Genomic DNA, 27,616 nt, shown 5'->3' with positions numbered 1-27,616 from the left:
CTACTGAGAGTCAGTGGACAGAGCTATGCTGCTTTTAGTTTCCAGAATCAGGATCTTCATAATGAGTTGGTAAATGAAACTGATCCAACAGAATTGATCGTGCTTATGTTCCAAGTGCACTACCAGTCGCTCTTAAATTTTCATTATTTTATTTTGTAGTGGTTACAAAGCCTCCCTTCCAGCAGGCAGAGCTTTAATGTCGTCTTTGGCAAATGTCCATATTGTAACAAGGTAAGGAAATATTTTAGGAAGAGTATATTCGAACAAAATACAGCACTGGAACATAGGAAAATCTCCCCCACCCTTTTTCCCTCCTTAAGAATGAAAAGAAAATTAAAAGTTGGTCAGACTAACTTCTGTGGGAGGTTTTATGCATGTTTTTTCCAGTGGGACAGAAATATATAAAATATGGAGTAATTCTGCATACTTCATACCCCATTATTTAATTATATTTGCTGAAAACAGAAGACCTAAATGTCTAGATAACAATTAATACTAAAATTCTCTATCATTAGAAGAGATTTAAACTTTTTTGTACTACTCTCAGAAGGAAACCCCTACTTGGCAATATAACCAAGCTGTATATTGCAAACAACCTAATTACTTTTTTTTAGATCTTCAATAATAAACAATTGTAGTTGATGGTTTTTAATAAATCTTAATGTTCAGAAGGTCTGCATTTACAGTATTATTTTACAAAATCTTTTTTTAAGCCAATAACTCTGAAAATGTCCATGAAGAAACTTTGAAAAGAGCCTGAACATCTCTGAGAAGTCTTCAATTGAAGTATGAAGTTCAAAGTAGTGACATCAAAGAAAATATAAAGAAAGAAATATTAGTATCAGAAGTACAACTATAGTTATGCTATACTTGTATATTTCATCAGAAGATGTAAGGTTAAAACTACTAGATGCAGAAGTAGTTGTCATGGCACCGCTGATTTCTTGCAAAGATTTTGGTGAATGTGAAGTTCTGTTTTGGTGGCGTTTCTTTTCAACTTCCCAAAAAACTGTCTGGGGATGGTGGTCATGTCTTATAGGTTTTTCCTGCAGAAAAAAAAGTTTCCAGGTTTAATTGTGAATGATGATTTGAGTCAAAACATTCAAAACAACAGTTGACAAAGGTTTCCAGTAGCAGGCCCAAATGACTCAGCTCAGGTCCAGGCTGGGCTGATGCTGGAATCCAGTCACTGCCAACACTTCTCCTTGCTGTATGGCTACAGTGTGGCATGGGCATGCCTCCACCACTAAAATCCCTTGGCTCTGTAAACTGGATTTGGGTTGCCAATAGGCTGTAGGTGACCAACCCTTGGATTAAAATATTCTGATGCATTAACTGTTAGGGGAAAGCTTAGGCAAAGCAGTTCAGTAAAGTACAAATTCTGATTTGTGTCAGAATTTCCTAATAGTGTGCTGAATTGATATTGCTCTATGGATTTTGTAAACATGTTAGGTGAAACTAATGTGTGAAGATTTCCAAGTATGTAAATTTAGATGTGATTTCATCTGCAACTAGAAAGAAAATCTATAAAGCACATAGAATAAATGTTTTGAAAAAAAATTAGAATTATTTTATTTTTATTTTTTAAAGCAATGGTTAAAGTTTTATATACTTTTAACTTTGCCCTAAAATTGTATACATTTGTAGTTTTCACAGTTATTGCTCATGAAGTTTCAGCCTGGAACTATATACTGAACTGTGAAGTTTGGTTCATCTGTCCATCTGTTCTAATACACTCAATATCATTTTACCCTGTCATGGCACAGCTAAATTTATTCTGTCTTTATAGCTGTAGTGGAGGATAGTGTAGCATTATTTTTTTTCCAGAATCAACAGCTTTCTGACTACTTAACGCAGGATGCATCTTCACCTCTGACTCCCACTCATCATTTAACCAAACACTCTCCTCCATGGATGCTGAAATGCCATTACATGCAACCTCTATTTCTGACTGCTTCTTAAAGGTTCTCTTTGGTTTTCTCTCCCTCTGTGTACTGTATGTTCTGTTCTTGCTCAACTTTTCTTTATGCCTAGGCCATACCTGCTTTCCTGATTACTTTGCTATGAAGGCGATTCTCAAGTCTACATCTGTTCAGCATTGTAACTACTGCATTTTTCTGGATGTACTGCCTCCAACCCCCTCCCCCCCCCAAAAAAAAACCCCACCCCAAAATAAAAACAAAAAAACTTCAAGGGCTAAAACAACTCTCCCTTCCCATTATGCACCCATGCCTTTGACTGCAATGTCATTACCAGGGATCCAAGTTTTCCATTCACTGGAAGAAATGCAGATTTTCTCCTTTAAAAGAGAACATCACAGATTTCCCCTTTAAAGGAGAAAAACATAAGAAACCATGGGTTTCCCTTTGCAGGCTGACAGAATTCCAGCCTACAAGGGGCTGCTTGAGGCTGAGGAGTGCAACTGGAAGTAGAGGGTGCACACACACATGCTTGTGGTATATGTGGGGCCAAGCAGTAGTGGAGAACAGCTCCCTCCAGGTAAGTATAAGGGCAGGGGGGAGGGTGGGACAGCACAGGCGATGGTGTGGGGGGGGCATGTGCCCTCTGAGACTTCTGCACCCACAGCAGGGCATGGGGCTGCAGCAAGTCCAGACTAGCTCCAGACAAGAGCCAATTCCATGGCTCAGCAGGCAGAAGCACCATGCCCCCATGGCTGCCAAGGTATGGCACAGCAGTGGCATGGAGTTCTGACCCTGCTGCTGCCAGCCAGGTATGGTGTGCCTCACATTGGTGGCTGTGGCAGCACAGTGCTCCATCCCATGCTGGGTTCTGCCTGCTGGGCTGCAGAGGCAGCTCTTGCCCAGACCTGGTCCAGCCCAGTTGCAGCCCTGTATCCCCACTGTGGGCACAGAAGTCTCCAGGCACACGTGCCCCCCCTCCCCCACATGCACACTCCCTTCCTCATAAACTGGGGATGGAGGGGACTGTGGGTCAGGAGTAAGCAGCCCTAGCAGGACCAGGGGACAGAGTCAGGAGTGAGGGATACTAGCTGGGCCACCAGCCTGTTGGCTGGGAATAGGACTATGGCTTGCAAGTGAGGGGCAATGGCAGGGGCAGGGCACCAGCATATCAGGGCTGCTCAGCACCACAAAGCTGCAGGGGAGCAGGGGGGAACCTGCATCCTGGTGAGTGAAGGGGGCAGGGGGAGCTCTGGTTTTCCATGATAAAAGCAAAACGCCAAAATACGTAGGAATTTAGAATATACTTTCTAAAATGACTGAGGCACCAGTAGGCTTCCAAATTGCTTTAAAATTGTAAAAATCTCAATAAAAGTTGTGTTCAACTAATATATAGTGGTGTTTGATTTTAATAGTAGAAAAATGTGGATTTTGGGGCAGGGTTTAACTGGAGAATTTGGGATTTTTAAACAGAGAAAACAAGGATTCCTGCTCATTACCAACAGTTTCTCACAAACAAGCTGCTTCTAAACCTGTAACAACTTAAATGAAATTGCCCCTCTATCCTTCTCACCCCATAGATAATGCCACAACTCATATTGCCTTGGTAATGTGACTTCAATAAGCCTGGCTTCCTGCCTGTGTTCAAAACGCCACCCCAAAAGAACTTAGACATAACCGTATATAAAACTTGCCACACTTATTCTTTTGCTTGGGCTCTGCAATTTGCTGTTTATTCTTTCCTGCATGTAGCTATTGTTTCTTCTCTATTCCTAGAACGTCTTTTCTAATTTTATAGATCACACAACCAGTCATACTGCAAAAAACACCAAGTATACCTTCCTATCCTAGCCTTCTAAATTCATTGTAAAAAAAGGGCAAAAGTATAAATCCCAACACTACTCCACAGCAACAAGATCTACCACAGGCTTGTCCACCATGCAGCCCACCAGGGTATTTTCTGTGGTCCGTGGTGCTGCGACAGGAAACAAAAGTAAACACAGTTTGCTTTCGTTCCCGCCCCTTGTCCCTCCCCCTGCCCCTCAGCAACTTCCTAATGGCTGATGAAGGGCTGGGGAAGGGACAAGGTTCCCACACGCACCGCGTCAGCTTGACGTTGCCAATGCAGCGCACGTGGGAAGAGGAATAGCCATGTGCCGCTCGGGGCAAGATGAGCCCGGCCGGAGCGGCAGGGGCTCAGCTGCACTTTCCCCCTACCTGCGCTGGTCAGTCCTGAGCAGCACACAGCTTCACCACCACCTCTGCTGGCTGGTGCTGACCCAGGTAGGTCTGTCCCATCCTGGCTGAAGCCGGATTTCCACATGCTGCTGGGGATGGCAGGAGGCCGGCCAGGTCAGCACCAGCCAGCAGAAGCGGCGGTGGAGCCGTGTGCCACTCAGGACTGACCGGCGCAGGTAGGGGGAAAATGCAGCTGAGCCCCTGCTGCTCCGGCCAGGATCGTCCCTTCCCAAGCGGCACATGGCTCCACTGCCACTTCTGCTGGCCGGTGCAGACCTGGCTGGCCTCCTCCCGTCCCCGCCAGCATGTGGGAAGCTAGCTTCAGCTGATACTGCTCCGGATGGGACATACCGAGCTGGGTTAGCACCGGCCAGGAAAAGCGGCATGCAGTTGAAGCCGCCCTTCTGCTGTTCTCACGACATCTCCTGCCGCGCTGCCCCTGCTGGACTCCAGGATCCCCCAGCAGGTCGAGGCCCGCCCTGGCAAGGTTTCTTGCAGCTCCAAGCCCAGCACGGGGCGGCTGTGGGGCCAGGCCGCGGAAGAGTGTGGCACAGTTAGGCGCGGAGCAGAAGCCCGCGGCCCCGGGGACGTGCTGCAAGGGGAGCATCGGTTCAGCGCCAAGAAGTGCCAAATCCTGCTCCGTTTACAGGCGTGGGGCCTGAGCGCCTCTGCGGGCCCTTGCACAGACTCCAGGCTCCACATGCGTGGCTGCGCTTCCCTGCTGCGCTGACATTAACAGCTCTGTGATGCTTGCATATTATCTGACAACTCCAGCTTACTTGCTGAGATCCAGGAAATGAGTCATTTAGAGGGAGAGTTTTGAACTGGTTAGACCCATTTCATTGTCACTTCCTGCAACTTCATTGGTGTCAAAGGTCACGTGATATCACTTCCTGATGTGATACCGCTTCCTGTGAGGTCTTTGAATATGGCTCGCCAGCCCACTGGGTGATAAAATGTTCGTGATCCGGCCCCACATTTCAAAAAGGTTGGACACCCCTAATCTACAAGGACTATATACACAGCTTAAGCTGTTACCCTTGAACAATGGTTGGGGCCAGTGTTTCCTCTTCTTCAAAATGTGGGGAATGGACTACCTGGCTGGAAAACCAAAAGCAGTAGGTTTCAAATACAGAGTAACTTTGCATAGCTATGTGGAAAGGGAGAAGGAGGTAGGGTGGCATCCAGAAACATTTACAGCCAGTACCCCACAAAAAAAAAATTCTGCATGAAAATAGCATCTGATTTGCCTCTTCCAGTCTGGTTACCAGTCAGGGCTCCAGAGATTGTTTCAGTCTAGCCATCTTTCTATTAGCTTTGATCCTTCCAAAATTGTTGTGCTCACCACTTGACTGACTGACGCCCTCTGGCACAGCTGTGCTGTTTCTGCTTCACTTTGTTGCCTTGTACAGGACTCTCAATACAGGGATCAGCAGACTGCACAAAGCAAAGATTTTTAGATTATTAATAAAACTAATTTTAAAGCTATATTTTGTGCTTAATAAATAATTTTCTCAGTGAACTTTAAGTTCTCATCCAAGAACATTGCTCAGTGTTGAAATGAATCTGCAATAAGAAAGAGGGGATAGAAACATGTCTTCTCTTGCTGAGGGGTGTTTTGTTCCTCACCCTACACTACCAAAATCTTGAGAGGATGCTTATTTCCCATAAAATGTAAAACTGAGCAGTAAGCATGGTGACAGGCGTTCACCCCACTCTAACTCATGGTGCCTTGTATAAAGCATGAGCTAGAGCACTACCCTCCCAAACCCAGCAGATGTTCACCTGTTGGGGTGGGGGAAAGGGGTGGAAATCAAGCTTGCCTGCTCCTTTGCCTCATGGCCCTCCACCCCACAGCCACTCCAGCTGGGGGATTGGGGGAGCTGGACCAAGACCCTAGGTGAGGGGCTCTGTTCCAAACCCCCCACCCCAGCTCAGGCTCTCAAGCAGCCTGGCAGAACCTGCGAGGGGAGGGGTGGAACAGAGCCCCCTTGTCTTGGAGATCTGGTCCACCCTCCCACCTGCAATACACCACCTGGGGTAGTTGGCAGGGGCTGCTAGGTGAGGTGCTCTATTCCAGCTCCCACCCCCCAGCTCAAGTCAAGCATCAGCTGCTGCTCCCTTTTCTCTCTCTGCTGTCAGCCCACCTCTGCTTGAAAAATTACCCCCAGGAGAACAAAAGTTCCCTAAGGCAGTCTAAAGCAGAGCGCCATAATCTGTTACCTGATTAGACAAGCTTTAATTTTTCACACGATCAACCAGTTTAGAAGTGCTCTGCAGCTGTGCACATGTGTTAGGTCATGGCTGTAGAGCACTTTCAGGGGCTAGATCGTGCAATAAAATGTCACTTCTGTACGTGCCCTAAGTCTGCCTTGGCCTTGTATATATGGCAGTGAATGAGTACTTTCAAACCCTTCAAACAATAAAATTGAGATAGTGGGCCACAATTAGTTGAATTCTGACTCTTCAGTGCCTGAAGCCAGAATGTAATCATTTTGAGTTAAATAATGTTAAATAGTATGTGTTGTTAAAAAAACAAAACACTACAGTCATGTACAAAAAACAAGGCTATCAGAAAATCCAGTTTCCTATCAGAAAATCCAGTTTCCCCCTATAATTAGAGAAGGTACAGTGTGACGTGCTTTCAAACACTTACTTGGCTGGTGACCACTAGATAAGAGTGTGATCATTGGGGAATTCCTTAACACCTGGACTACAGGTGTAATGTTCAAGATTAGCTACACAACTAGTGCTACACTAATGTATGGATAAGGGAATAAATAAATTTAATATTTTTCTAATTTAATGTATTGGTTGTGCAAATCTAAACATATGCCAACATCCAGTTCTCATGGAAATACTGAGTTTGTTATTTTTGCAGAAAGTTTAAAGCCATCAAAACTGATAACTTTTCAGGATTTCAAGTGTGCCATGTATGTTGTGCACATCTGCTAATGCAGTGGTTTTCAACCTGGGTACCAACGAGCTCGTTTCAGGGATGCTGTGATTTGGATGCTGCTGCAACCAAGTTTAAATGCCCCACTCACTTCTTGTGGAGGCAGATTGGGAAGCAGCTGTGACTGCAGCCACAGCCCTTCCCAGGCCAACTTCATGATTTCCTGGTAACAGATGTGCAGGGCAGGTAGGACTGTTCCACACCCCTCTGTTTCTGGGAGAAGCATACAGGGTCAGCCCAGGAAGTGCTAAGACAAGAGTGTGCTCCAGCTGTAGCCTTTTGCTCTGCTCACAGCTTCTGCCCACCCCCTCCGCCCCACCCCACTGCTGTGCGATAGTCACTACTTTGTTAACCCTTTCACAGCCCTGATCTACATGTAAATCGGTGGCAGCTGTGAGGGTTAATGCAACAGAGGGTGAGTAAGGGTGAGTGCCTGCAGTCCCTATGTGAGCCCATGCCACTGAATGTAAGACTGCTCAGTTCTTTCCCCTTCACCCCATTCCTATATGCTCAGCACAACTCCCTTTCTTTCCCTCACCTTTTCCCCCTTCCCTGCACAAGGCAACATATCTGGGATCCTGCATTTGGCATTTGAGATGCTTCCTTTGAAATAGTATCAGCCCTACTAATAGTTTATTTTCTCCCTCCTTTTTTTCTATCTGTGATCACAAATGGACATAGGATAAAATTCTGAACATGTATTCTGGTCAAATGCTTGCTGAATTAGTTATGGAGGGATGCCATGAGCCTGAAAAAGTTGAGAACTACGGTTCTAAAGTAACTCTATAAAAGTTCTTACCAGCTGTGGTTCTTCATGTTTTAGCATCCTGTTAAATTCAACCTCTTTCCCTTCATCTTGTCGTCTCTTTGTTATTGTAGGACCAGTTTTTCTTAGATGGTTAAGTTCTTTATCTTCTAGCTTCCCCTGCTTCTGCTGAAATTGTCTTCGTGTAGGCTTTGGTAAATCACCCTGTATGTTTAATGTATGTTTGTTTAATAGCATGGCATAAGCAAAAACATTCAACACATCCAACAGAAACTTGTGTTTAAAGTACAGCTTTAATGCAAGGGTAAGCTTTAAAAAAAGACTAAAAAATGAAAGGAGAAATGCCAAGAAAATTGTTCTCAGAAAAGCCTTTCCTGCAAACAGGACAAGGCTAGTGTTTACATATGCTGCTGTTAGCAAGTATATGATTGACTGGGGAATTTCTATGAAGTTTTGATTTTAGAATTATTTGGTTATCAAGCTAATGAATTAATGGGAATGTAACTAGGAAGCTATAGTTTAAATGATGAACTATAAATAAATCTTCTACCATTGCAATGAGTCCAAAGAAAACCTGTCCAAAATGGCAGTAGTCAGCCTCCAGCTCATGGGCCAGATTCAGCCAATGGCCAGGTCATGGAGCCTGCAGGTCTCCCTACAGGTCCAGAAACCATGGTAGGATTTGTCAGAGGGTAGCAGCAGCATTAATTGCTGCTCCTCCACTGCCAGCTTTCCAGACCCGTGGAGAACCTCACGGGCTGGATGATGTGGTCCTGCTAGACAGTACTGCAGCTGGCATATTGGGTCACTCTCCAGCCAGATCAGACCCACAGGATAACCCCATGCACCACCCTTGCAGCAGATCAGGCTCATGGACCAACCCTGCACCAATCATCTGGTGGGCAAGGCCAAAAGGTTGAGCACCACTGGTATAAAAACAATTAAGTAATCATCATGAACTCTTCAAGTCAAGATAATCCAACTGCAGTGAAAATGTGTATTTTCCCATAGGCTGCTAATGTGCTGGGAAGTATGTTCTAAACAGTTTCAGCCAAGTTTTTCTCAACTGTGAGCCTGTTTTAGTCACATGTAATCTGTAAAGTAAATGTAGCTAAAACAACCAGTAAGCTACATGGTGCTGTTCTGTACTTCTGGCATACTGAACAACTGAACAGTAGTAATATTGCATGTGACCCTCTGCACAAGGGCTTTTTTCTTACTACAGCTAGTAAAAATGAAATAAATCTACCTCTTTTTCATGCTATCAATTAATTAGGCAGAAAAACTGCAAATTTCACAAAGAAATAAAGTTCTTTTGAAAAACCACAGTCTTACTGAAAGTTACTAATGTTTTGAAAGTTTGAAAACTAATTCATGGCTGAAAATAACATTTAGGCACCTTTGAAACGCTATATCCTATCTCCACTACCCTTGTTGAAGTAAAGACATTCTGTACATGCTGAAATATGTAGGGTGGTTTAAAAAATATAAGGCTGCAGTAGTCTTATGTGAAATGTCATATCTGAAATCTATCAGAGGGTCCTGTGTGTGGTCAGCCTTTTTTTCTTTAACAGCTTTATCCCCAGTGGTTTTAGTCCTACCTTTTTAGATTTCTAAAAAGTCCGGTTCTTAGAAATGTAGTAAACAAAATAGAAAAATAAAGATTTGGTCTCTCTCACTGCAGACAGGAAGTGACAATGAGACAGTGAACTGATATGACAGGGTTTACTTCCAATAGCTTGGTATGGAAGCAGTGGGTTCAAAGTATTCTGATTAGAGCTGAGCAAGAACCTGGGGGCACCTATACACATGCAGGGAGGATGCTCTGAGATACTGCAGGTGCTTTAATTAGAGCGGCTCCCAAGAGCTTCTCTAATTAAAGTGCTCCCCGCTGCACCCCATAGCACATGTAAAAAGGTCCATTAACGATACAGCTGTTATCAATATTTCTCATTTGACATAGTGCAGTTCAGTACCTTGCCTAGTTCAGACTAGGGCATTACTGAAAAAAAGTTGGTTGAAACCCAGTCCAAATGACCCTGAGGGGGGTGACGTTGGGTGAAGGCAGGTACAGGAGAGGGTAGAAGAAAGTATCAGTTTATGGTGAAAATCAAGGTTTGTTTTAGAGGTGTACTGACACACTGGTCTCTATATCGCACTGGCACCGATATAAAGAAAACTGGCTGTACTGGAAATTGGCCTGATGTGACCGATAATTTGGCTGATAAATGCCTGAGCCACAGTGCAGCAAGGATCACATCCCAGTAAGCTGGTAAGTCTGGTGTGGGGGGTAGGGAAGGGGCGTGGGGGGGGGGGGAGAGGGGCAGATCAATCCCCCCCATGGTAAGGGAGGGAGTGGGGCCGGGGTAGGCACTGCCCAACCAGGGCAGGGTGGGACGGAGCTGCAGCTCATTCAGGGGGTGTGGGTGTGCCCCCTGGACCTGCACAGGGCGGGACAGGTGGGCTACAGCTCCTAGCTGGAGCCAGAGTCTTCTCAGCAGGGGCTGGGCTCGGGACAGGTGGCACTGGGAGTGGGGGCTGCAGCAGCCCCAAATTTTGCCAGAGACCCTCCCAAACCTCCTCCCAGCACCACTGCCACCTGCCCAGCATGGCCCCAGCTCAACCCGTGCACTGGGAAGAGCTGGAACTGCTTCGGGTGGGTGGCAATGGGAGGGTCTACGGTGAAATTTTGGGTGGCTGCAGCCCCCCCCCGTAGTCCCTTCCCAGCACTGCTGCTGCCCACCACTGCCGAGAAGAGCCTGGCGCAGCCCCAGCTCCAGTCAACAGCTGCAGCCCTCCACCGCACCCGTGTAGATCCAGGGGCATACACTCCCCCATACCCTCCCACGGTGCGTGCAGTGGCGGGATCCACCCCCCCTGCACCCTGGGACGAGCCATGGCTCCAGCCTGCACCTGCCCTGCTCGTCTGGGCAGCACCTGCCCCAGCCCCACTCCCTCCCTCACCACGGGGGCATTGATCTGCCCCCACCCCCTCTTCCCTCCCCCCTCCCCTTCTACCACAACAGACTTACCAGCTGGATGTAGCTGTACTGGAAATCATATCGGTATCAACCGGTAGGCCTCCTTAAAAATGAGCTGTAGGTATCGGCCCCCAACATCTCTATCAGTGCACCCCTAGTTTGTTTGTTAGTATCTTTTATTGAACTAAATATCATATTTACACAAGTACAAAATGATTTCCAATTTAAGATGACTCCCTGAGAATTAGATTCTATGCATGGAAATTTATAAAGTTATTATAGAGTTAAATTCATCCCCTGCCCCCCTCCCACTGTGGCAGAGAAAGCAGTAGCAAGGGGGCAAAAGCCCCACTCATTGCCCCCCCTTGCCCTTTGTCCTCCATGCCTATGCTTGCCTCCCTGCTGTGTTCCTACTTGCTCCTCCTGATGGCAGACTCCCCCACCATTTGCCCTTTACCTCCTGTGCTGCCTGCCCCCCCACTCCCTTCCCTGTGCCTCTCCTTCCTGCCACGTGCCCTCTGGATCTCCTGTGCTTCCCCCAAGCCACACATTGGATCTTCCCTGCACTTCTACCCCCTTCCCCACTCCCATTGTGAGCCTTCTCCTCTACTACGTGAGCCACACCATTTTGGGGTAGGTGGCAGCTGAGTTCCTGCTTTAGCCTTATGTCCAGGGCTAAAGCCAGAGCTGAGCTACCACCTGCCCTGGGTCAGTGCTTGTATCTAGGGTGAGGCCCTTTCCCCCATGTTGCTTGGGGATAAAATCTGCACCTTGGATTTGAGTACATACAGTAGTTGGGAGAGAGGTTAGACCTGCTTTGAGGAATAAAATGCCTGCTCTTTGGTCTGGGAAAGAAGCAGATACAGCCCATTATCTCTCCTGACTATAGAGTTGATCTAATAAAAAATATTACCAAGCAAATCTTGTTGCTTGTGTATTTCCTGGACCATCAGAGCTACAGCACCACTTAGGTTGTTACATCTAGCATTAGCTACTCAGGTTTACATATTAGGGCTGCACAGACCCTCAGCTGCTTGACATCATTACAGCAGCAATCCAGTCAGCTTTTAATCATCTGCATCTCTCTAAGGGGCTATAACCTTTCTGGTTTGATGTAAACCTTGCCCATGTTTTTCAAGGATCTTACTTCCTCCAGTTGAGGCCGCTGTCATGTGCTCTTCCAGGGCCTATACCTTCAAACGATTTGGAGACTGAAGCTAATGCAAATCTCAATACTGCCAGTACACCAGATCCACTCCAACCATCTCTTGGCTTACAGAGAGCGTTTTAAATGCTTAGCATGGCCTGGATACAGCTTACATAAAGGATCAACTCTCTGTCCTTAGGTCATACTGCCAAAGTTTTACTCAAAAAATGCACCTAAGCAGGATCTCCCTCATACCAGAAAAGGAGGCTGGTGGGGTTATTCACCAATTCGTTTTATGTGTAGATTATGTTTTTAAGAAAGTGAGAGGCTCATATTAAACAGAAGAAAGGTGCAACAGGAACATGCAGAAGGGAAGAGGTAAGAAAAGATGGTAGAAGTTGGAAGACTGTGGAAAATATAGTCTTTTCCAAAGCCAAACAGTCCACTCTGTCAGCAGTACAGCCAAAGTGTATTAGCCCTGGCAGAAGTTCCTTCTGGCCCTCTAGGAACAAAAATCTCTCCCAGATGTGGTTCTGCCTTTAGGTCTCCACACACAAAAGCAACTAGGTCAGCCCTAGCAACTGCAGCTTGAAACCTATTTTTTCAGTAATAGAGGAATATTTTAAATCTATAAAATATCTTATGCCCTCTGCTTATATTCAATGCTCACTTAAGCCAACTATAGTATTCCCTCAACTTCAACGAAGAAGAGCAGAAGCCTCCTTTAGCCATTCAGGAAATAAGCTTCTGTCGAATGTCCAGTTTTTCAATGAATTAAACTTTATCTATTGCTTGAGAAAGTGAAGAGAGATGTAGTTTGAAACAGTGCAAGCATGCATATTATTCTAATGCAAGGCAGTAAGTATTAGAAATCCCTCTGAAAATTTAAGTGAAGTTGGTATTAAGATCAAGTAATCTGCAAACAGCACAACTCTCTCTTTCTGACCTTGTTACTGGCCATTAAAAATAATTCTGCTTGTGTCCAAGTAACAGCAGCAGTGATAATTGACACTCCTCATTCATGGACTTTTAATGGGGTTGTGCACTTGCAAATAGCAAGTGCTGTAGTAACTCTTCAATCTCTCACAATACAAACAAGTTCAGTAATGTCTTTCATGCCGTCTTTCATGCCGCTTTAATATCCAAGTTAAGTTTTAGTCTAAATATAAAACTGAATATTTTGCACTTTCAGCTGAAAGAGAAACATTAACAAAAACCCCTTACACCATCTAACTGCAAAGTAGATTTGCAAAATAAATCTTCATGCATCCAACTATCTGGATATTCAGTTTTTCATAGTAACCTAAAATTTTATATAGAGAGAAAAAAATCGCTGATTAACTTAAACTGAATATGGACATGGAGAATGAAACGTGAAAAACCCCATATTAAGTGTCAGAATAAATTTGCCTTTTTAATCTTGCATTGCTTTGGTTTGAAATTATATATAAAATTTGCAGCAAGACAATGTTTCTTATGTTTATATATTTGATTTGGTTTTCCTGTGACCTACTATTCCTCTGTTGCAATTAATTTCTGAATATCTATTTTAAGCTGACAGGATTGAGTAAGCTTCACATCATGGGTTCAGCTTCCATTCTGTGAGAAGGGGTCTGCCTTCTGCTGGGCCCCTAAATGAAACGAACGTGCGAAGGACCATACTTTACCTTTGCTATTCAATGTCCGATACTTAGAAGTCTAAAATTCTTGTGAAGCAGAGATCTAAACATAAGATCAGTAAAGGAGATAGCAGATACAATTTTTTTTTAACAACTGCTGTTTTATATTTCAATTAAGTTTAGAAAACTCTATGAACTAAAAAAATGAAATAAGAGTCTCAAATTAGCATAGATTAAGTGGTGACCATTATTGCAAGAGAAATACTCTCTGAAATAGCTTTTTGTTTTGTTGTAAAAAAAGTGATAAAAAGACAAAAGTCAATAAAACTCCTAAAATAAGTCTCTGTAATTACCAAGATCAAAATCCAGTGGCTTTTTATTAAACATGAACTTTTGTTCTGCCTTCTGCAATACGTAAATAGTGCTGACAATTGGTTTGTGAGCCACTTGCTACAATAAAATGTAATTGTATCATGAGAGAAAGGTGACAATCAGGAGATCATGAAAAAATTACATATTCTCACTGGTGGTTAATTAGCCATGCAAAACCCCCTCAAACAGATATTCTCTTCTATTAGGAATGATTACTATGCAGGCCTACAGATGTCAATACCACAGTCATTCAAATACTTCTTTCCCTACTAATTGAAGGTTGTAAAGCTCTGGTGCCAAGGTTTTGCTTCCAAAGAGCTAATTTATGACTAGAAAGATATTTTATGTCTTCAGTTGCAGCAGCTACAAAACTCAGCAAATCAGAACCATCTGTGCACTGATACTTGAATCACCATTCATCTAGCAGCCTATCAGTCACATTAGTTTGCATCCTGCATTCTTGGCTCATGTACACTTACGATGGTCCAAAGTTCACAAAAAATATTAAAAATGAATGGTACCCTGACCCTAGCTTATTACACACCCATCAGAGAAGAAATAGGGCTTTTGCATATGTGTATTTTAAAGGGAGATAGACTGTAGGAATGACATTTCATATTATGTCCAGTAAGACTACTAATTGCACTGGTCCCAAGTTTATTAAAACATAAAAGGTTTTATTAACTGTATAGATTCAGACTTAAAAATACAAAGGAAAAATATATAAACATGCTAGCTGTCAGTTTTAAACTTTGTGCTAGAAAGAGCATCATACAGCACTGCATACAAATAAGCTATTTAAGTCTCAGAACAGCATCCCACCCAGACTGGTGGCTGGAGGAATGCAAAGGCAAATGACACAAGTTTGAGGGAGAGAAAGTGAATTAAATGCTTTTACTAAGAAAAAGCAACTTTGCTTTTAATCTGGCCAAAAAGAAAAACCTGGCATTCAAACTTGCCTTCAAGATGTTAGCGAACAAAGTCCTTGACTTCCCCATTATCCTGAAAGTAAATGATTCTCCACAGGCCTACTACTTTGAAGTGAGAGGCTGTAGGTCAAAAGGACTCGTGACAGTTTTTCCTCCTTAAGGGTTGACATCCCACTTTTTAGCAAAGCCAGGGGAAACAGGAATTAACAAATGTGATGTATTTAAGGCAACAGAACTGCTGTGTCAGTCTCATTTTGAGATATTAAACTGTTTCCTCTTTTACAAAAGAAAAAGCAACTATCAAATAGTAGGTTTCAGAAAATAATCACAGAACTGCATTACTTACTTTTAGACCTTTAGAAGCAGGCTGACTTCGTGTGCATTTAGTAGTGGAAATTTCCAGAGGGCCATCATAGTACCTTCCACTTGACTCGAGTCCATCCACCAGGATTTTCTTTAGCACCTCATACTTTGGCTTTTCATCATAAGCTAAATCATAAACGCATGCCAAAAACTTGGCTATTTCACCTGTGAAGGGTATTTTAAGTGTGAGTTTCATCTGATGGAGTTTTCAAACTTTGGAAAACCTTTAAATTCAAGCTGCCCACGCCCAGCCCCACTGCCAAGCAAATGACAAAACAATGTGAACCACCACCTAGATAAAACAGGACCAAAGGCAATATCTAAAAGACAGAAAAATACTGAAATAACAAAATACTTCATTCTCGGGGTAAGAAAAAAGTACTCGATGCCCCTACTGCTCTTTGTTCAGTATCAATGCATAAGTTAAATACATGTTTGTTCAAAATCATTAATAATTATTTAGCATCTAGAAATATTTTGAAATTTGCTAGATCATAACAGGACCTTTAAAATGCTACTGTTGTGTATTTAGTACTAGTGTACATAAATGCATTACATTTTGAGCATTTAAAAAACAGAGAAAAAAGCTTGGATTTAAAGTTATCTGACAAACTATGCACTATGCAGACCATCCTGAAAACCATTATAGAACCACTGATTTTATTGGGACTGGGTCTTTAACAGTGTAACCCACCAACTACACTGTTTTGCCACTGCCACCAGATGGTACCTCAAGGGATACCAACACCTTCAGCAATCTGGTAATACTACTATAGGGTACATACAGGAAAACAAACAAGCTTCTCTTATTATTGAATGTTTTACTATAATCCTAAAATTAAATTGTCACAGTAGATAGTGACATGAGTCCTTTTTGACCCGTGGTGTAAAGATGTTAAGACAGCTTCACAGAGTATATAAACACACTTCCAGTCGTATCTGCTATGTTTGGGAATTTGGTGGAAAAAAGCAGCATAAGTAAACAGCTCGAGAATACTTACTAAACCTCTCTCAATGAGAATTTGCCCCAAATCAAGAGGTTCCTTTTTGGGTTACTTGTATACAATCTCCATTAAAAAGTACAGTACAAGCAAAACCACATATGAATTAGAATTCTGAGAGCTTGAAGCAGCTAAGTCATAAAAAATTCTCTGTCAACTCCTGCTTACATTTCTATCCTAAGAGTACCTACAGTACTTAAAACCCTTGCAGCATTTCTAATACCCTAGACTGCATGTGGCTAAGATGCCTGAAGTCAGGGGTCGACAACATTTTCTGGAGGGGGAGGGACTGGAATGACCCAGCTCAGGTCAGAAGGCAGGCAGGCAGTAGAGCGCAGCCTCTGCCACCATTTCTCCCCAGGAACCAATGTAGTATGGCAAAGCTCCCCTTCACCAAAGCCCATACCTCCCAACTGTGGCATGGCATGGCACAGGCAGAGCTCCCCTTTTACTGGAGCCTCAGGTGGCTGACTAGTGCAGCACAAGGTCTCCAGGCCCAATCTGAAAGCATTGCAGAGCAGGCTGGATCTGGCCCATGGACTGGTAGCCAACCATTTTGGCAGGTATGCCACAAATTAAACCACATGCCATCCCAAAGTGCCACTCTGATCCCCTCTCCCTGCCTCATATTCTGCTCTGGTTTCTGCTCCCTGCCCTGTGCAGCCTGCCTGATCTGATCTTCACACTTCTGCTCCCTGCCCTGTCTGCTGTTATCTTACCTGCCCCATCCTTGGTGCTGTGTGCCACAGAGAGAGGCTGCCCATGCCATCTGCAGCATGTGCTACTGGCTGGCCACCCCTGTTCTGAGTCATTAGCCATAACTGTGTCCTGGAGGGATAGTATTCCTATTTAATAAAGGAAACTACCAAAATGTCAAAGAATAAAGTTCATAGTGTTTATGTTCAGAAAGTCATGCAGGGCAAGGCTTTGGGCTGGAAGTTTGCTTCTCTGGAATTCTGGTTTGGCTTTAAACATCTTTGACAATAACAGTCTTTTCAGGCTAAACAAAAGATTTCAAGCTGAGCTTAACAGTTATAGCTTATGGCCCGATTTTTAGCTGGGACTCAATGGGGCCTTTAATTTTGCAATTACAATGAAGAAATTCTAGGTGCAATTCATAGCATTCGGATGTTATGCTACCTAGCTTATATCTCTCATTGGTGATGCAAGTCTCTCTGCTATCAGGTACACCCATAAAATTGTAGGCCATTGCTGAAAATCAAGTCTTTCATTGATATATCATCTACCTAATTTTTATTTTATGGGATAATGGGGAAAGGAAGCAGAAAGATAAGATATCCTGATAAAGAACAAGATCTGTCACCTACCCTGCTGTCCTCTTTTATCCCGCTAACAGATTTTAAGCCATCCCTTTATTTATAAGCTGCATTTCAATCTCCTATTTCCATCATTCTAGCATAACACAACAAAATCTTCCTGTCCAAGAAGGACATCTACAATAACAGTCTTAAGGGCTGATCTGACACCCTAATTCTAGGAGTGTCCAGCTGGAATGCACAAATGCTGTGAGCAGCACCAGTTCAACCCTCCCTTTGAGTAAGCAAACCTGCAAGCCACAGGTTTTAAACAAATGCTTCTGTAAATTATTGGTCTTATCCAGTTGCACTGAAGTCAATGGAAAACTTTAACTGAATATACTGGGTGTTGAATCATGCCTTATTACTGGTGAAGTATTACTAGAATATGCACAGAAGTTAAAAGAACAGTTGTTTAATAGTGATTGTTATCAACCTGGAACAGATGCACTTACAAATGCACTGGGTCCAGTTCTTTGCTGCATCAGGGCAAATCGAGAGTTACATCACTCAGCCACTAGCTTTACATAAGCAATTAAAAAATTAGCCTCCCATGCAACACTACTCATATTTTACTTAAACACACACACACACACACACACACACACACACACACACACACGATTACCTGTTACCTGGCTCCTACTCCTCTTCTGTCTATGGGAAAGAACAAAGTGCTTCCAACAACACAGCTGAAAAAGTGAGGAAAGAGCAGCAAACCTTTTGTTTCATGAAAGATGCTAATGCAGCAACCTTTTCATCAAGAATAATTTCCTGTTACTAAATGGAGGTAAAACATGGGAGTTGCAGGGAATTGTAAACGAAGAAATAAATTGAGAATATGGAAGTGGAGAAAGTGGAGTGACTGATAAACTGGGGGCATGAACAGAGAGAAGGAAATGGGGAAAGAACAAAGAAAAGGATTGGAAAGAGAAAAAGGTAAGTAGGAAGCAACTAAAACAATATCTGGGGGGAAACAGTACTAGAAACTGACAGAGGAAATGACAAAAGGGTGGGAATCTTAGTAACATTTCCAACCAAACTTGCCTAATAATACAGGGGGACACATCTGATATACAAAGGAATGCTATACACTGCCTAGCCTGTTCTTACCTGCTAGTCTTGCTCAAACTAGCTCTGATGGCTGGTAGAGTATTTGTGATGTAGATACTGAACCTGCAAAGTTTGGTATGGCAGGAATAACTAAAGGTGACCGCACATGGCAACTGTTGTACCTAAGTGTCATACTTTTGGGGGTCAAACCCCAAGACGATAAATTGGCACATTGCTGAATGCATTTTTCTTAGGTGTTGCAGAGCTGGTAATTCAGCTTAATATTTTACGGTTCAGGTTTCACTGCATTTACTTTGCTTTTCTGCCTCCAAAAATGTTATAAACATATTTAACAGTCTTAATCCCAAATAGAATAAACTAGACTTATACACCACACCATATTTCTGTAATCATGCTTACTACAGCTGCTTCCAGGAGGAGCCAACTTCATCACTGAATGTGGGAGCTCATCCATAAGCCTGAAACACAAAAATGCAACAAGTTTAACGCAGGCTTTGAGCGGGTGATCCTTTATTTGGAGTTCTTGGAGACAGCAAGACTCCATTTCAAATGGCACAGACATCTGGGATTCACAATTCCTCTATCAAAAACTTTGCCTACCCACTATATTTGTAAGCATTTGGAAGCCACAGATGTAAGCAAAATTATACCTGTGGCCAGGTAAGCACCTTCACTCTTTGAAAATGATTATAAACTTGCCAGAGGGGAAATAAATCCCTTGGGTTTAAATTTATCACTTGGCGCTCAGCCTAAAAATTCCTGTGGTTTTGAAAGTTGGGAGCAGCTATGGGTCTGTTTCTGTCATCATTTAGCACCAGATTCTTCCTAGACATAACACAGGGGAATAGGGACAGCTGTGCTATGGCCACCAGTGTTACAACTACATGTGTAGTGGGGGAAAGCAGTGCATGCCTCATCTGCCTTGTAACAAATAAAGAGGCAGAGCCATGGCTAGACTTTCTACTTGCCAGTCGGTACAGCTGACCAAGTGAGAAGGAACTAAAAACAAGATTCATCCTAAAAAAAAAAAAGGGAGGATGGAGATAATTTATGCCTTCCCTCGTTCCTGAGCATGACTGTAACTATATATTGTTCCTTGTTCTAGGTGAGCCTCATGACTTCAGTCTTTCCTTACATGAAGTCATGTTATTCTGCCACAATTCTCTGCATTTTTAAACATGTGTTGGTTCATTTTTCACATCCCCAGTAATTAGGTCAGAGTAATGCACAACATGGATGCCATCAGAGTTGCTCCACAGCAGGGTCGGGCAATTATTTTGGGCGGAGGGCCACTTACTGAATTTTGGCAAGCTATAGAGGGCCACATGACAGGCAGCCTGGGGCAGATAAATATTAATTTTCTAAATTTTTTAGGGGCCCTGCAGGCCAGATAGAATGGCCTGGAGGGCCGCATCCAGCCCACGGTCCGCATTTTGCCCACCCCTGCTCCACAGTCATTACTATAGCATTCAAGATCTTAATGCGTTCACAGCTCCGGAGAAGGGGGAGAGGAAGCAGGAATACCTGCACTTCATGGCCCTATTTCCCTGGCCTGTGGGGAGACCCAACAGAAGCAAACTCTACACAAGGGGAAAAATTGCTTTTTAACTTCAAAACCTGCACTGTCCTGCTTTGAATGAAACACAGTGGATGCACTCCATGGTTTGAGGATAAGGATAGATCAGTTTGACTCAGAAAACACAAAGGGATCACTCCTATTCAAACTAATAATTTGGTATGTAATGGCTTCATACAGGTCTTAACAACAGCCAAGGTTGTCCTTTGGTAGAGGGGGATTAGCCATGTAGATCTGCAGAGCATTAGATATTATGGCTGTGTCATACCTCAAAACCTAGCTGCTGTGACAGCGGAGAGACACTGCAGAGCAGAACTGCCTAGCATGCAGAAGGTCTGAGGCCCTGGAAAGCTCTTCTGAAGAGCTGTCTGCACAAACTCCATCACATTTGGTGCCAAATGGGAGATGGAAGGGCAGGCTTTCAATAGATATTTTACGACACAGTGGTTGCATCTACATATGCAATTGTGAAGCAATAAACTCCACAACAGTTTGAGCCAGAGTAAGCTGTTTCCAGGCACAGTGTCTACATATGCACCTAAGGCAGCAGAAATTTGAACCAATGTGGAACAGGCCAAAGCTGGCAGGGGGCATGGGAGTGGGGGTGGGCAGGGAGGGTCAGCCCCAGGCTCTGGGTGGCAGCTTTGGGCAGCAAAAAGGCTGGCCGGGGCATGAGGGTGCTGAAAGTGTGGAGCTGTGTGGATAGGCAGGAGGCAGGAGTCTGGCTTCTGGCTGGCTGGGCTGACCCAGCACAGTTTACACCTGTGGTCAGCATGCATTTAATCACAGTAAATTACCCCAGTATAAAATAGTACTCTCTCAACAGTACTATCTTATGCCGACCGACATAAATTAGTTTACTGTGGCCTAATACCAACATACATGTAGAAGGTGACACTTTACTCCACAGCTAATTAGTCTACTCAGCAGTAAAGTGCATGCATAGATGCGGCCAGTATGTCTTTAAAAATAATCTTTCCAAATACTCATCCCTGTGCAACATTCTCTATGTTAAGGACCAAGAACAGTCACCTGGCATGGCCTGTCTTGTGGCTTAAGAGATTTTAGATCTGATTAAGCAGCATCAGAAACTGGAGATTCTGAAGTAAATTAAGGGAAATTTCCACAAACTTGCACTTTGAAACTCTATGCTTTCTCAGGGGACCTGCATTCCCTTAGCTTAATATACCTCATAAGGCAGCCACTGCACCATTGCCTTTTTTTGACTATTAAATATTTTTCTGTTTCAGTTAACTGCTGTTTCACCACTTGTAATTATGAGTCACAATTAAAAGATCTGTTATGTTATACCAGAGTTTTCCTTTAATGTAAACCTTTCAGATACTTTTATTTGTCATCTGACAACTTGAAACCAATTTTGTCTTTAAAAGTTTGCAGCTGGCAGAAATGTAGTTTGATGAAACACAAAGGCATACCAAGGTGACTCATACTGATGGAGATATAAGGAGTTAAAATATGGCATGTTATACATCCTCAAAAAAAAAACAAGGAAAAAAATGGCATTGGCTAAAACTCCCTGAGGCTAGAGAGACAAAAGGCCCTGCTCCTGGCAGGGCTGAAAAACTTCTCTGCAATAGCTACCTTAGTGCCTGGACTGACACATACTGGGCATGTCTACATGAAACGCTATGGCAATATAGTGTCAGCGTGCACTAACTGTGTCACCACTGCTACTGTGCAGTAGCTCATTGCTACTGCGGAGTAGGGTCATAAATGACCGCTGCCGGTTACTGGGTGCCCACTGGGTAAGATATTTATAAATTGGCTAGTCTTAGGGTTTGGGGGACAGCTCTATTCTTCTATGTTAGGGACAAGAAAAATCCAGTGCTATGTGACTAGAGAAATAGGGGAAGATAAGAGAATGGCATGGTCTTTGCAAAAGTAGGATCCCAAGCCTTGTCCCCTTGTCAACAGCTCCCTGACATCCAGGTCTCCCAGTCTTCCTCAGTAGGACAGATCTGGTTCTACTACAAGACCATCTGAGTTAAAAGGGGCAGGTTCCCACCCCCCGAGAACACATACACACAATGCTCATAAATGGAAACCTATGTGTATACATACAGGCTATCTAAAACATTACAGGGACAGAAAATCAGAGACAATTAAGGGAGCTACCGAGGCACTCATTTCATTCCAGTTGTACAAATAACAGAAAAATTCTGCTCAACAGAACTGTACCATTTTTGTATTTTCTTCTAAGCATTCATTGGGATGGCACACTGGAAAAATACCAGCACTCTCAGAGTTAACTGCAAGTGCAAAATTAGTGAAGCAGCTTGATTGATTAAATTGATTTAACATTGAATTGTGTAAGTGCTAGTTTGCAGGGGGTTCTGTAATGATCAGAACTTCTAAAGGAGAAATATTAAACATAACATACGATGTCAACATTTACAGATGCAATCTGTATTATCCACCGTCTGCAGGCTAACCTTTTTCTCTGTTGAGAGCTGATGCCACACTGAATTTGCAGATTGATTTTTGTGGATCAGCTATCCCTATTGTGTACCTCTGTTGTGACTTGCCCTACTTAAAAGTTTGCTGCCTTCTCCAATTGTGATGCTATATCTATGGATAACTGCTGTTCTGTATATCCTTGTACAGGCTATATTGTACCACATGCAATTAACTCTCTCAAGTCCCTTCAGTGAGAACACCAAAAAAAAATGGCAATACACTGTTGCTTTGGTATGCTCTAATTAGTCATGCTGAGGGGGAAAAAAAAATTCAACTACGGTTTTAGTATTAGGGTATTTAAAATGTTTCTATGGCAGTAGGCTTATGTAGCACTAAAAATCTAAACCAGAAGATTTATTTGTTGTCAAAAAATAATAATTACACAACTGAAAATGGAAAAAAGGAAATGTATCAACATGAAAAATATATGGAAAACTTTCATAATGTACATTTTGGTCTCTGCAAAGCAGTACATATTTTAACAGTATCATTCCGATCACATAGCTTACAGACATACTGATTTGCAAATGTAGCCTTTTAAATAACCAAGAAGTCAAAAAGGTATGCCAAAAAAATGCACAACCTTAGTCTGTGTACATCAAATCTCCATGTATTTGTGCATACATAAATAGGTGCACGTGATACACATATGCACAGAGCTCACATCTTTTAAGAACTTTCTAGCATGCATCTTAATTAAGGAAAGTTGTTTCAGTTTTCATGTAAGGTAATATTCTCCAGGCTGTGAACTCTTTTTGAAGTTCCCTTTCAGACCTGTTTTGGTAATGATGGAAATATTTAATTTTTTTTTTTTTTTTTTTTACTTTATTTTCTCAGCCTGGACAGCTACAGGGTCCTTCAGCTTCTGCTCCCAAGGTAGCTTCCCACATAACCATTGCAGCATGCAGTAGCCCAGGATTTCGAGGTCACCTCGTCTGGATGGGGCTAGGAGTAAGAATTTGAAAAAAGCAGAGAGAGAGAGAGAGAGAGAGAGATGAAGAATAAGGACCTCTTCTTAAGAAATAGAAAAGGCTTTGACTGAACTACTGTTGATGAAATATAAAAAAGCCAAATGGGCAAAATGTTTTGTTTGTTCAGCTGTATTAGAACTAAAACGCCCAGGCTTTTGGCTTCACTCCACAGACAGGCAGTGACTTGTTGCTGTTGAAAGTAAGGGTCAGTTTCCTCACCTCCTCCAACTTCATCCTTCCTTAGTCTGGCCTGTCACATGAACTTGATCCCCATGGCCTCTGACATGATCCAGACAGCCCATAACCTAGCACCAACACTTTCTCAAAGAGCCAAGCAGTAAAACAAAGAAATAAATGTCTGCTGCTAAATTGCTAACACATGTTCCAGGAAGTCCATGGGGTCCACATTGGTCATGCAGAGACCCTTTGAGTGCAGACTAAACACTGATGGCCTTTCCTGTTCTACTACAGAACTATTTGAAGTTGGAAGATATGACAAAACTGCCATCTAGTGTACATTTATACACCAAATCCATCTACTTACCAGTTCCATAACTGTTTGCTTAAAGAAAAAGCTATAGCACAGGCTAAAATACACTTGCTGTTTAGCAAGTCATTCATAAATTTTGTTTCCAAGTAAGAAAAGCACAGATTTATTTCACAAACACCTTAACCATCTCCATGCCCCAAATGGAAGAACTGACTAAAATGCAATAATGCATTATTTTTTTTCTATTCTACAAAACCCAAACATCTTCTACACAGAGAGACAGAAGGGATTTGAATTTATATGTATATTGGCTTTTTCCAGGGAAAGAAACACATTGCAATGTATTCCAACCACTAACATTGTCAACTGTTAATTTAAAATAACTGTATAATTTACACATGAAAAGGCAGACTCTTTCTTTGTGTATCTGAAGCATATCCAACAGTTTACAGTAAGTAGGAATGCACTAATGTTTTCTTGTTGATCATGATTAAAATTATTGACTAAATAAAAGCAGGTCCATGTGAAAAAAAATTATACATTTTTTCCCCAATTAATTTGTAACCTCTAAAAAAGATTGGAAAAAATGTGAGTTTTATATCTGCTTGGTACCTGATGTCTAGAGTAGGGAGACACAGACTACTGGTAGAGTCTGGTGCTGTTAATCCAGCTGTAAACAGGTATCATATTTTATGAGCCTTCATTAAATAAATTCCAAAAAGTCACTCAGCAAACTTATCTTTAATTTAAAAAGTCATCCGCTAAAAGTTAGTGCCAACACATCATAACTGCTTCTTGTTACCATACATAAGTTATTATAAAAGCAGAAGACAAGATTAGCTCTTATACATTCTCTATTTTAACTGCTATTAGACTATCGGATTATTAAAGGCCCTTCAATCTAACAGAATGCTACACTATCCCTTGGGTGTCATTTATTTTCTGTGCTATATTCAACAATGTCCTAATGCAAGACTTGGCTCTCATATTAAAATAAAAACACAATCTCTACCACTTGCTGTTCTGTAGCGATTTCTTCAGTCATAAATCTCTTGTTAACTGTGGAATGACTCCATTCATACACATGTGTTCACAACTCCTTTTTCCATTATGGCAATTCCAGATTACAACCATATAAACCAGCACTTTTGATTGCAGATCCTCTAATTTTCACAAAATGCTACGCTGGCACCTGTTTGTGTGACATAGGCTACACACAAGTAGCCCTTTGAGAAAAATTGTCAGAATTACAATGGACCACTTTTTTCACTGAGGGAATAATTGATATGAAGCTGTAAGTAATGGCAAGTCAATTAGATTTCTGAAGCTAACCTAACATAACTGGTCTTCAGATGAAATAGTCCTCAGAGAATAAAATTTACTTCATTGTTGTAGTTTGGCTATGTCTAGTTACTTCTAATTCACATTTTCACCCATTTCCTGATCTGTTACTTCACTTGTATAGCAAAGTGTGTGTGTGTGTGTGTGTGTGTGTGTGTGTGTGTGAGTGAGTGAGTGAGATTTACCAAAGTGTCTGTAAAGTAACATTTTACAGAAATACAGATGGATATAACTAAACTATACACTCTAACCACCACTAAAAATAAAGTGAAAAACATTACAAAGAGATAATAAACTACCACAGTATTTCATCTCCCTAGATATTTGGAAGTCAGTGTTTTTTTTATATGCATCTTTTAAAGATCCCTACAGAAGTATTAGAATTTAATTATTTATTTGACTGTGCATTGTTCTATCCTCCCTCCCTCACTTCTCATTAGTTCAATATTAGACACATTAACTTTTTGAGAATTTATTTTATCATTTTGATCTTTTGTATAAAAAAAAATGACAAAACTACTTGACTGAAGCACTAATATGATTTATAGTAGTAAGCAGCTGGATTTTTTCATAGCATAGAACACTCTACCAACATGTATTATAGCTACATTTTAACATGAAAAATATATCTGCTAATAAAATCAGAAGTGACTGGTCTTTGATAAATTAAGCAAAATAAATATGGGTTGAAAGAACTCAAAACCTGCTTTACTTTAAAACATAGTAAGAAAAATTTCCTACAATTTTGACTTTTAAAATCAGGCAATTCTGCTGAATAATTTGTCACTTTTACATTATTATATTTTAAAAGACTATTTAATGTCAACTAAATTGTATTTTCTGTGTAGACTAAGAATTTTTATGCTTTATTTTTAAAAATAAATGGCCAATTATTATAATCCTTTCCTACTGGCAAGTATAATATTTGGCTTCCTAGCCCAATATTAAATGCTGTTTGAGGGGACCACATCAGTACAAAGAAGGTATTCTACACTTTACATTTTTCTTTCTAACTTGAAGGTTTAAGGCCTGATTCTGTACTTGTCTGTACCAAAATAAATCAGGAATAATTCCACTAGAGGAACACCTATGAATTAAGAATCAGGCTCCTATTGTGCATACTCGATATTCAGGGACAGAGCTGAACAATTCACTAAGTCAGAATAGCATAACTGAAGCAACCCACACTGAGATGAAAATATATTATGCCTCTGTGGGTACCAGATTTTGCAGTTAGTTTAGGTCTAATATAAATTCAGATTACTGTTTCAAAATAAAAAGTAAATGATATACCAGCCATTCTATACTTTCAATCCCCAAACGTGCCCAAAAACTCTGAAAGCCTGTAATATAAAACGTTTTTTTTCCCATTATAGTCCTTATTTAGCTAACTTTCTCCTGCCACTCAGAGTGACTTAGAAGACTGATAAGTGATGGAGATAGTGAACATATAATAGCAAAAAACTATTAGTATTACATTATAATCATACTATTGGTATTTGTTTAGACTGTAAGGTCTTCAGAGCAAGGGCCACTGTATATTTGTATAGTGCCTAGCACAGTGGGGACCTCTGGTCCTGACTGGGGCCTCCTGGCATCAGTGCATGTAGGCATTATACAGGAGTTTAGAAAGGAAGAGTTATCCGATTTCATGTTTCAGGCCGTAAGTTGATTTCCTGCAGGGGCCAGGAAAGACTTCCTTTCCCTCTCCACCTACAGCTTTGCACAATTATCTTAGTGCATTATAAAGGAATTTTGACTTCTGCTATACCATGAGGTATTAGTCATGGGCAGAAAGAGAATACTGGAACTGACATAACAGTGTTAGGCCAAATACAACAAATCCATGTTCACAGGCAAAAACAGGGAAATGAAAACAAGGAGAGGGAATTCCTCCAGATAATTTCTCTTAGAGTTTGGTAATGAATGGCTTCACTTAAACATTTAGAAAGGGCTTATGAGCTCTCTAGCTCATAAGTGGGCCAAAATATTTTATATTTTATTATTTTATAATAATCAAACTGATTACATATATGAATTACAGACCATGCCAAATCAGTTATGAATCCTATTTAGATG

At 41.9% G+C, this 27,616-nt stretch overlaps 2 protein-coding genes across 8 annotated transcripts in view; one reads left to right on the top strand and one right to left on the bottom strand.

Moving 5' to 3' along the window:
- The window catches only part of FANCL (FA complementation group L), a 54,277-nt gene extending 53,476 nt beyond the window's left edge, over positions 1-801 (top strand). For 2 of the 4 annotated variants that reach the window (XM_059719491.1, XM_059719495.1), the window contains 2 exons: positions 160-231; positions 714-801. In XM_059719491.1, the coding sequence (XP_059575474.1) occupies positions 160-231; positions 714-749 (108 nt within the window). In that variant the 3' untranslated portion in view covers positions 750-801. Of the gene's footprint in view, positions 1-159; positions 544-713 lie in introns of those variants that run through there. The other 2 variants (XM_059719484.1, XM_059719487.1) reach the window with 1 other exon arrangement.
- VRK2 (VRK serine/threonine kinase 2) overlaps positions 633-27,616 on the bottom strand; it is a 71,086-nt gene continuing 44,102 nt past the window's right edge. For 3 of the 4 annotated variants that reach the window (XM_014595068.3, XM_014595067.3, XM_006267322.3), the window contains 5 exons: positions 23,560-23,680; positions 19,081-19,139; positions 15,274-15,455; positions 7,913-8,083; positions 633-1,046 (listed from right to left, as the gene is read on the bottom strand). In XM_014595068.3, coding sequence (XP_014450554.2) covers positions 810-1,046; positions 7,913-8,083; positions 15,274-15,455; positions 19,081-19,139; positions 23,560-23,680 — 770 coding nt within the window. In that variant the 3' untranslated portion in view covers positions 633-809. Of the gene's footprint in view, positions 1,047-5,502; positions 5,595-7,912; positions 8,084-15,273; positions 15,456-19,080; positions 19,140-23,559; positions 23,681-27,616 lie in introns of all 4 variants that reach the window. The other variant, XM_019500741.2, reaches the window with a different exon arrangement.

This window comes from Alligator mississippiensis, chromosome 1, assembly GCF_030867095.1.
Source record: "Alligator mississippiensis isolate rAllMis1 chromosome 1, rAllMis1, whole genome shotgun sequence".
Taxonomy (NCBI): Eukaryota; Metazoa; Chordata; order Crocodylia; family Alligatoridae; genus Alligator; species Alligator mississippiensis.
This window is presented reverse-complemented; position numbering and strand designations above follow the sequence as displayed.